This window comes from Cylas formicarius, unplaced genomic scaffold (genome assembly GCF_029955315.1).
Source record: "Cylas formicarius isolate icCylForm1 unplaced genomic scaffold, icCylForm1.1 PGA_scaffold_3__17_contigs__length_32017465, whole genome shotgun sequence".
In the NCBI taxonomy this organism is placed as follows: Eukaryota; Metazoa; Arthropoda; class Insecta; order Coleoptera; family Brentidae; genus Cylas; species Cylas formicarius.
This window is the reverse complement of record NW_026844326.1, coordinates 20190195-20201279: the sequence shown is the minus strand read 5'-3', so window position 1 is coordinate 20201279 and position 11085 is coordinate 20190195. Positions and strand designations below refer to the sequence as shown.

At 34.0% G+C, this 11085-nt stretch overlaps 1 protein-coding gene across 1 annotated transcript in view; it reads left to right on the top strand.

The window, feature by feature from the left end:
• LOC132699997 (protein pinocchio) overlaps positions 1-11085 on the top strand; it is a 50636-nt gene that overhangs the window by 6152 nt on the left and 33399 nt on the right. The window contains exon 3 of the mRNA XM_060667034.1: positions 6270-6308. Within this exon, the coding sequence (XP_060523017.1) occupies positions 6270-6308 (39 nt within the window). The remainder of the gene's footprint in view (positions 1-6269; positions 6309-11085) is intronic.

Genomic DNA, 11085 nt, shown 5'->3' with positions numbered 1-11085 from the left:
CTCCTGATTCTCAGGAGATACACTCAAAACTTATCGTATTCTTCTTGCGCCTCTTTCCAGCCATCCATAGGGAGCTCACTAGGCCTTTACTAAGTGCTCCGATATTGGAATGTTTTGACCTCGCAACCGAGAAAACCAATCAAAACACACTTTGTCAATTCGAAGTCATGTCAGTGAATGTTTCGTGTTGTTTTGCAAAAATGTACACACAAACTAATACACAGAAAAATGTTATGCAATATATCAGATAATTTCAATACTACGTGCTATAAGCTACAATAAAAATATAGTGGACTATTCGGTAAATAAAGTGACATCTATAATTTAAGTTACCCACAGAAATTTTACATTATATCAATATCTTGCCAAGACCAACTTAGCGGTTTTTACAGTTTTTATATGAATATCTTTCCAAGACCAACTCTACCAATTTCAAATATCCATGTCTCATCATTACAAACAAAACAAAATTAAAGGTTAGGACGTGCTTTTTCTTGCCTATACGATCTTAGAAATTTAATTCTCTTCAAAGCTCTATCCTTGGATGATTTTTCTTCCAATCACAGTCTTTTTCTTTAAATAAACTTCTTAATGATCAATTGTAAAAGTTAAATAAATAACATAACGTTTTAAAATTGTGTTTATTTCGTTGTTTATATAACATATTCATTAAGGCATCTCTCTTTGTCTAACGTACACAGTTAAAAAGAGAAAACAGCAGAACCGATCGGAACGATAAACGAGTAGGTTTAATTTTAGTTTAGTTTAAATTTAGTGATCTGATAATCCGTTATTATTTTTAATTTATTAAATTGCGATTTTTTCGTGACGATCTTAGAAAAAGTATGGCATGCAAGACGTTTGGTAATAGTATATTATGCAACAAGTGCGGTAAACCGCATTTGACTCACGAGTTTATTTGACACGAGCGGAACGCAGCAAAGCGAGTGTTTAATAAACAACTCTAATACATTCACTGAAAAACGTCACAATTCAGGGAATGGGAAAAATCTCCGAAAACATCCGATTGCTCTTGCATCTTATACTATTTTCGAACGAAATCGTTTTGAAGGATTTGTAGTCATCAAACGCGAGAAAACCTACATATTCTCGGATTTAAAAATTTAAGCGAATTCTTTGGTTGGAGAGTGGCGACATTCACTTTTGCTATTACATTTTAAAATTCGTTATATTTTGAGTCGATGTCTCAAATTTTATGACAACTGAAAGTGTAGTATAGGATGACTGAGCCTCCTTTCACTCTATGCGATGTTATCTTCAATCTTTAATATTTTGTGGTTTTCTAGCTAACTTCTTACGGCCTGGAGATTATGAGCCCCTTATAAAATTGTTTTTGATGTTGTGGAGTTGTTCAGTTTTTGCCCTCTTTCTGGGTTGTCTATGAATTTTTCATCGGGATCACTTACGTCGTGGCGACAATGGAAATTTGCGCTGGCATTTCGGGTTAATAATATTCGGCTCTCAGGCGGAGGTTAAAATCCTTCTCGCTATGTAGAAGGTTGTTCAACCTGGCAGTATTTTGTTCATTTGGAAACAATGGTGTACTCTGTCATCATTTAGCGATTTTTTTTTGTCTTCCCCACAACAGCAACATGGTACGTTTTTTGTTATTAATTTTAGGATAAAAACCTATTCTTCGTAAAAAATGTGAAGACAGTGGAATCGTCACATCTTCATATTTTTCAGTAGTATACGAGATTTGTGAAAAACATATGAATTTTACGAAACATGTTTATAACAGATTAAATCGAAAATATATTTTTTGTGCTTGTTACTTTAGAACATCAATGAAATCGAATTTTTCCAAAGTATCTGCGTTCGTATAAAAATTTTATATCTCGGTAACGGTAGGTCCTATGGGATCGCCATTGGTAAAGACATGATCACCGTAGTCTATCTGTTCTCCGTTCTCGTCTTTTTTTTTTTCCTGAATAACTTTCGAACCGTTGGAGCTACAAAATTGAAATTTGCCTTCTTTTTAACCCTCCACGAAGCACATAACCTTATAAGAAATGGCCCTGATCCGACGTCGGTATCCATCTTTTTTTCGCAATTTTCTACTGTTTTTTTTTTACCTTGCTATGAAATCAGATAAGTGTCCGAAATTTGAAGCAATCGACTTCATATTTGGCACTTATATGCAGCTTTGGCCCCTGACAAACCTATTGAAAATTGGTTATAACTGAAAAACTATGATTCGGATCTCACTTTCTTTTATATTGCGATATAGTCCGCATAGACAGCAAAAGCTCTTGCATTTAAGGTTTTCACCTATTGTACAGGGTGTTGCCGATATGCCGTGCTAAATTAGAAATGTGCTAAGTGTCCTAAATTTGCAGATAACTTCAAATTTAGCAGAGAAGTAAAAGTCCGTGCCCACATTTAAACGGTAGAAATTGGGCGCAATCCAATTTACCAAGTATTTCTTTTTGATTTCGGAATTTTTTTTTGGTAATTTTAGCTTCCAGAAAAATATGTTTTCCTCCATAATCGTTCACCAGATCGGCAAAATTCTTTAACCAGCAGAAGCAGAAGATCAAGTGCAATGACATTTATTTCAGGCATTTTTTCGATTATATACAGGGTTTTCAAATTATAGGCAAAAATCTAAAACACTTAGAAAATTGTTCTTTTCCAGAGTAAATTATTAGCCGCAAATCAAAAATTGTGTCATAGGCTGCATCAAGAGCTACAATTTTTGTATTTGCGGTTTTCGTCTATCACATACGCTGCTCGGGATATTTCAAAAAATAATAATTTTATTTAAACAGTATCGTAAACCGTGTAGTGAGAGAGTTTCAGGTTTCGTCAATTATACAGGGCGCGAGATATTTGCAAAATATCATTCGACAGCGCTACTATTCGTGCAAATTTTATATATACAGGGTGCATGCACAATTAAATTACATCGATTTTGCGAAAGTTCCATAGTGGTCCGCAGGAGCACGATAGCGAAACAATGCGTCCCTCTAGGACAAGACAAGAATCCCCTTAAGCGCCTATTTTTTTTAAATAATAAGCGGATTCGCGTTATTTGCGACGAACTTGCCCCTCACACCGACGATTTTTCGAAAGCAATCTTGTTTAATATCGCTTCCATTTTGAATGAACATTTATCGCTTGTGATATAAAAGTCATGATAACCTTCTCGTTTATTAATGATTTCTAATTATTTTGCAATCTAACACGTAAAAAAAGCATATGTATTTATTGTTCATATTAGAAAATGCGTACAAATAATAGGTTGCGCAACTGACTTGATATTAATTCTAGAAACTTAATTTTCACTCATTTCCACTAACGCGTCAACATATCCACTGTGTCGTTCAATGACATGTATTCGTTCTATTGGCAAATTATATATATTCCAGAGCATTTCTAATATAATTTTTTCTTCTTAAAGCGGCCTTTGCTGGTAAAGATTGTGTTTCAGATTGCTTTTATTCAGATTCCTATTCAGATCATTTTTACCAAGAAATGAATCGCAATTTTAAAATTTTATTTATTTTTGAAAAGAACACTGGCGTGGCGTTTTTTTTTTTCGATTCAGTGTCATAATTATCCTGACGCCGCTGGTGAAAGCAGATAAGTAATGGAAAAAAAGTGTGCCCCTACCATATTTCAACAAAATGTCTATATTAAAAATAAGATGAAACAGCTCTTTTTTTTTATTTCAACACTCTGTATTTGAAAAATTAAGCGGTTGGGCTTGTACATTGATGTAAACTTTTTTTCTTAAAATTATCCAAGGAATCACACCCTTTAGGGTCAGCAAAATTATTATGGAACACGCTATATATGTATATTAGGTTTTTCGAACCCATGCCAATTTCTCGCGATCACTTTCATTTCAATAGAAAGCGACAGCGTAGTCGGAAAAAGCTATTTTGGTTCGTGGCTTCTAATTTTAAGAATAAATTTATGTATCGGGCGCATCTGCGAAGTACGTAAAAATAAATCGAAATTCGTTGCTGACAATACAAGAATGCCGATGCCAATACATGCGACTTTGTAATTTGCTGAGATTAATTCTTTGTTTCTGTTTTTTTATGAAAGGTGACGTAAACAGAAATGGCAGAACCATCTTAGATTTTTAGATACAGTATGCATTAATTACCTAATTACTAATTCAATTAAAAAGCTCATACATATCTTTACTTCTATTTTTTTATGAGTAGGCCATGAAAGATGATGTTCGTTTTTCTAATATACTTGAGTTGTCAAACAGTCTTGACATTCGTAAGTACTATATTAGTTTTTGTCTCTTCTTTCTTCTGCTATGACTCATGTTAACCAAAAACATGACAGTTGTGAGAATTTTGGTATAATAAGGGTGTATTAATTAATGCGCGGAATATTGCACACACCCAAGTTTATTTTGACAGATCCCTAACTTTTCATAATAAACTTTGTAAAAAAATTCCATGGCCTGCTCATAAAAAAATAAAATTAAAGATATATGTTTTGTATTTGAGATAGCTCTTATGTTTTACATATTTTTTAAAATTGAATAACTAGGCTAATAAAAATATTTAAGGACATGCCAATAAAATAACCCAAATTCCATTCATATATCGAAATTTGTGACTTTCAGAAGAAAACTGACCACTCCACTGAAAGTGAAAAATGCTATTCAGACCAGTTTTCCCTTTTTCGATAAGTTTAAGCATTATATAACAATTAAAAAAAATCTAAAATCTATCTATCTAAAAATCCAAGCTAACTATGGTATGCCTCGGGTGACGAGTCATGTGCCGTATGCCGTTATTTGTTAGAAAACAACATCTATCATGAAAATAAATATTTTTTTCTACTCCCGTCTGTAAAAATACTTAATTACACACCGGTAAGCGTCACTACCACGTCAGTTTCGTTTCCCACGAATCCGAGATTTTACCGCGCGGGTTTGGGAGCAATCGGATGTTTTCGGAGATAATTCCCACGCTTTGAACTTTGACGTTGTCAATTCTGACGGTCATGTCAGTGAATGTATTCTTGTTGTTTTGCGAAAATGTACCCAAAAACTAACGGTCGTAGAAAAAGTATAGTATGCAACACGTTCGGTAAACTTTTTAAATCACTCGTTTATTAAACGTGGGTCAAATGCAGCTTACCACACTTGTTGCATAATATACTATTCAACCATTTTAGCAAAAAAAAACTGAAATCTTCGAAATATTCTGAATTCTTTCAATTTTTTAATCTACGAGTAATATAAAAAGCAGTCACAGTCATTCGGTCAACAAAGTTTTATGGACTGGCGATGTCTATTAAAAATTGGTCAAGTTTTATGACAAATCGATAAATGGGTTCTCAATTACCTAGACTGGGATCCGCTGACAAGATGCTGTGGGCTTCTTCCATCATTTTTATCTTCACTTTGCGTCCAGTCTCGTTGGACAGTGATAAATAATACAATGCTTGGCCTATTCTCCATAACACCTCGACCTCCTTGCTACAGAAAATATTATTACGTTTTATAGGAAGTGTGCAAAGTGTGTGAAAAATAAGTCTCACACGCAATCAGATTTACTGCAAGTCCGATATAAAAGTTGATTAGGTAAGAACCCAACCTGAGTACAAGGAAATTAAATTTGTTCTCAAACCAATCTTCATGTATTATTATTATCCGGGTCGAGCATTTTTAATGGGTTCTATTGATCCACAGTCATACTAGACTAGAAAGTTCTGTTTTTAGATTTTTGAAGGATCTTCGACAAGCAAAATTATAACAATAAACTAACATAGTATGACGGATGTCCATTAGGCGTGATAAAATCGAACATTACATTTATGTACTTTAATTGCAAGGAATGTGAACACTTTCGCCGACATCAATGAGGGACAAGAGTTTGAAGAAGGGATCATTAGAGACTATGTGAGGATATGTTAACACTCCTAAACGAACATCCGAAGTGGCCGAAGGGACATAATCCATCCATCATATATGGTTACCTGAATTTCATTCTGTTCAGTATTTCGTATATATCCATGTAGCGCCCTTCTCTGAAGTATTCGTCCGCCTTGGTTACTATTTCTTGTGTCGACTGGTTTTTCCAATATTTTGTTATTTTATCGTCTTGCTTTTTAAAAAATGGTATCTTACTTTGTAAAAGTTCTAAAAAGCTAACGGCGAGGATAAAATACTTAGACTCCCGAGTACTTGTAAAATTCATTTTTTGACATTTTATGTTAGATGACACATGTAAAATTACTAAATATTTTGACGGTTTGTTTTTCCTTTATAGGTGAGACGAGGTTCGACTTGTCAACAGGAGGCGCTGTGGGTAAGTTACGGCGTGTTAAAAGTGATTTTAAAATTTTGTCGGTGGATGTAGTAAGAGCTGCAAATAAAAAATATGCAGGGCGGCACAAAATTATTTATCACTATTTAAAAAAAATGTTTTAATTGATGTTGCATAAAATCAAACTCTACAAAAAATAATCACTTTTACCCTTTCGCTCAACTAAACTCTTACTCGTGCGTTTGACTTTATTAATGCCCATTTTTAGAATTATCGACGCAACAGGTTGAAAGGTATCGTAGAAAATGTATTTTTAAGAATATTTTTTATTTTTTGCCCATAAGCCGACAACGTCGCAGTATTGGGGCAATCGTAATATGCGAAAATTTGTGAAGTTAAAAAAAGTAATGATAATCAAATGATATATGGTACTTATCCACCACTCTGTGTACAAGGGCTTGATTAGCTTTTCCTATAAAGACCTATGTGTATCTCTTATATCTTATATCTTACATGTTTACATTTTCTACGTATTTTTCCCTCGTCTATTATTCTTGATTTTGCTCGTTTTGGCTTTGGTACTAAAATATCTTTCAGCAACTGTTTTCGGATTGCGCAGAACCATTGGCGCGGCATAAGCATAGGCGCTTTTTTGTTTTTTTTTTTTGTGAATCGTCAGCGTGCGGAAAAAATCAAAACGCTTTTTGTCTTCATTCTGACAAAGGAATTTTGGTTTAAATTGGTTATGTCTGTTATGTAAATTTGCATAAAATTTAAAGACGAGCTTTATGCTTGAAAGTAAGGTGACAGCGGCGTTACTACAGATACTTTATTAGAATAATAAATATAATAAAAATTATACATCACTATAATTATGGTCAGATATTAATGATTACAAGGTCAAGTAAATAAAAACTTGTATTCTTTTTTATTTGAAGCGATTTCATGGACAACAAAATTCGTACAAAGTGGCTTATTCAAATTTACAATCTTCCGTCGGCATATCTTTCTGAAATTGTTTAATAATGTTTATTTGCCATACAAATTCAAACAAAGAAGATAATATATAAATAGTTACCATACATCATACTAAGTAAAAAGGTGTTAAAAACAATTTAGAAAGGATATAAATTAGCTCCTAACACAAAAATGTATTAATGCCAGGACGGTGCTACACGTAAGCAATAATATTATGTAACAAGTTCGGTAAACGGCATTTGACTCACGAGTTTTTTTTTTCGAATTTTCTTGAATAGTTCTCCAATGCAGGTATTTTTTTTTCAGTAAAACGAGTGTACTATTCTTCTGATGATAGTTTTTTGATCCTCATTTAGAGGTGTGTCGAGTTTTCAGTTATCATTATTTTGTAGCTGATACTGGACTGATTTAAGTATAATCATTACTGACGACCAAAATACTGATTACAGGTACTTGTTGTTTTACTGGATAATGTGATAATAAATAAAAGCATTTATTTTTTTTTACATTTTTGTGTTATACGGAAAACAAATATTATTAATATTATGTTTTTCTTTCCGTTTTTATTGCTAAGGTAATGATTACATGGTGAGAAATATTGTTACTGCAACTATTTGGTTTAGAACCAGTACTTAGGGTCAGTATTTGTAATAAGTATTTATAAGGATTACTTGAAAGTAATCATTTACGCCACACAAACACACACTAGAACACATTTCAACTAATTGTACAACCCCGAATATTGAGTTTTAGCGGCGAAGAGCTTCGAACACATTGAGAATAAGAATATTTGAATATTGAATGTATATTTTTGATAATATTAATAATAATAATAATTAATATTTGAATTGAATATATGAATTAATATAACAGTTTAATCAAAGAAAATTTCCCTAAATCTTATAATACAACTGTCCTCACGGCACAGTTTTTGTCGGCTAATATCTTAAATACGGCCTTGCCTTGCGGTGCACGTACTGAATAGACTGGTCCCTTCCGCTTTACAATAGGCGGGTCTTAAAGTCATTCCGAAGTCAAAACCATAAAAAGTTGGAAAAACGGTATAGCGTTTGGAGAACTCTACAATACTACGCCTACGGAATACGGCTAAGACCACTAAGTTTTACAGTACAATAATGATTTCTAACTCTCGCATTGACAAAGCATTGGGGCATAAGCTCGAATTTGAAGCCGGAAAATGGGGCATGACTCGTTAGAAATATTATTTTTTCTATACAAGTAACGATTTTTATCACAGCACTCATGTTAACATTTGATGACATAAACATATCTGAAGTGCCAACCATCATAAGATTACTTTCATAAACGAATAAAAATTTGTCGATACCTACGTACCAATTTCATTTTCTTTTTAAAAATGTCATCAATAACTAATTTGTATGGTTGAAGCTCATTTTTACCGCAGTTTGTACTGGTGTGGTATTCAAATCCTTTAAAATCCATTACATTTTGAACAAATTTTATGTATATGCGTTTTTCAAATAATATCAACCGAAAAATTGATGGCAGCACCACAGTAATAAAGATACCAAATGTGTGGCCAAATTCGGAGTTTGGTTGTAAACACTCGATTTTTTAAAAATTCTCATTTTCCAATTATAAAGTAACTGTACCTAGGGTTGTGAATTTTTTTTGTGTCAATTAACCGAAATGAATTTTAAAAATACCATCAAATTTTTTATTGTGCATTACGTCACCGTCGCGTCGTTCTGGGAACTAATTGGAGTCGATATTATTATTGGGATTCCCCGAATCGTTTAGTATGGTATTCCGATATTCCTTGAAGTTATAGGTAAATTGGACATCACAAATGCATGCTAAGTTATTAGCAAATATATTTTATTATTAAATAATGATAGGTAATACTCTACATTGCAAGATGTTATTTAAAACATTTGTTCTACTCCCTTCGGTAAAATAGCTAATTATACACCGATCTAGTTTGCGGAAAGCGTCACTTGACCATGTGGAGTTTCTTGTCCCACTTGCCACTTCGGATATTTCCATTATGTTACCGCACGGGTTTGGGAGCAATTAGATGTTTTCGGAGATTTTACCGCACGGATTGAATTTTGACGTTTGTAAATTTTGGCGGTCATGTCAGTGAATGTACTCGTGTTGTTTTGCAAAAATGAACCCAAAAACTATCGGTCGTAGAAAAAGTATAGTATGCAATAAGTTTGGTGAACTTTTTAAGTCACTCGTTTAAACCCTCGCTGCGGTCCGCTCCGCTCGTGCCAAATAAACTTACCGCACTTGTTGCATAATATTTTGATTAGTCAATTGAGAAGTGGTCAATTGATCAGTCCCAACACTATTGATACCCATGTCCGGGTTTTGCCATTAAGTGTGTTTCATTATAATTGATTTCCAGACAATGACATTAGTTTTCGTCTATCTCATACAGAAAGTGCTCAATTTTGCCCCCTTACTGTACGAATTTTAACGTAGTGACTTAATTTATATCATACATAAATTTTATCGATTGAAATTTATATAATTAAAAAACGTACTTGCGTCGTCACTTAAAAAAAATCAAATCTATTAGATTTGGACGAGCATGGTGCGATTTTTCATCCAAACTACCTTGAAAAGTTTTCTCGGAAGACCGGGGAAGCACGATTACATGAGCGATTGCCTAACGTCATAAACGTAGGCCGGCCATCTTTGCGACATTTGCATTCGCGGTGACGATTGTTCGAACTACTTTTGAGATCACATGATTCAAAGGAATTTAGATTAAAGCGTTCGGCACTCGGCAATATTTCGTTACCGTCGTGATTATTTGAATAAGGAATTTGTTAGTATCAATTCGTTTCATATATTTGATTAACCGATTATCACCTTCGGAAAAAAAAATTGTTGTCGCAAAAAGAAATTGAATCACCTATATTTCGGCTATGAAACCCATAGATATACAGGGTGTTTCCAAACAAATGCGAAAAAATAAGGTTGATTAGGGAGATATCGCGCTGCAAATGTGGCGGAAGAATATTTTTATTTTTTATCTTAAAAACGAAAATGGATAGATAATGTGATATTAGGTCCACCATCCGTGCCTTATACACAGTGATTGAGCATGTGATTGATGGGTTTGAGGAGGGCCTGTCGACTTCGGTAACGATGTGCGACCTCACCAAGGCATTCGACTGCGTGGATACTAATATACTTCTGTCTAAACTTGAGTACTACGGAATTCGTGAAAATACCTTAGCCCTTTTAAAATCTTATTTGACCGGAAGAAAGCAGTATGTTGTCTGGAATAATCGGGAATCCACTCTGTTGGACATTACTAATGGAGTGCCTCAGGGTTCCATCCTTGGTCCACTTTTGTTTATAATATATGTCAATGATGTAGTATTTGCAACAAATGCTGCTCGCAGTATACTCTATGCGGATGACACATCATTGATTGAATCGGAGAAAGATCTAACTAATTTAAATAAAAAGGCTGTCACTACACTCTCTATGATTGAGCACTGGTTCTCTGCTAATAAACTTAAATTAAATTCCGATAAAACAAAGACTCTAATTTTCAATACCAATCGAAGAAGTAAAAAATCTGAACCGGTCAAACTCCTTGGTGTTTACCTAGATGCGTTTTTAACGTGGTCGCCTCATATAGACTACCTGTGCGGTAAATTGTCATCTCAGGTTTTTGTTCTGAGACAACTGCGAGGTTCGATCTCGCAAAGCACTCTCCGTATAGTTTATTTTGCACTGTTTCATAGTATCTTATCTTATGGTCTACTACTGTGGGGGAACGCGACGGAGGCCGAGAGAGCCTTTAGATTGCAGAAGTCTGCGGTTCGGGTTCTTG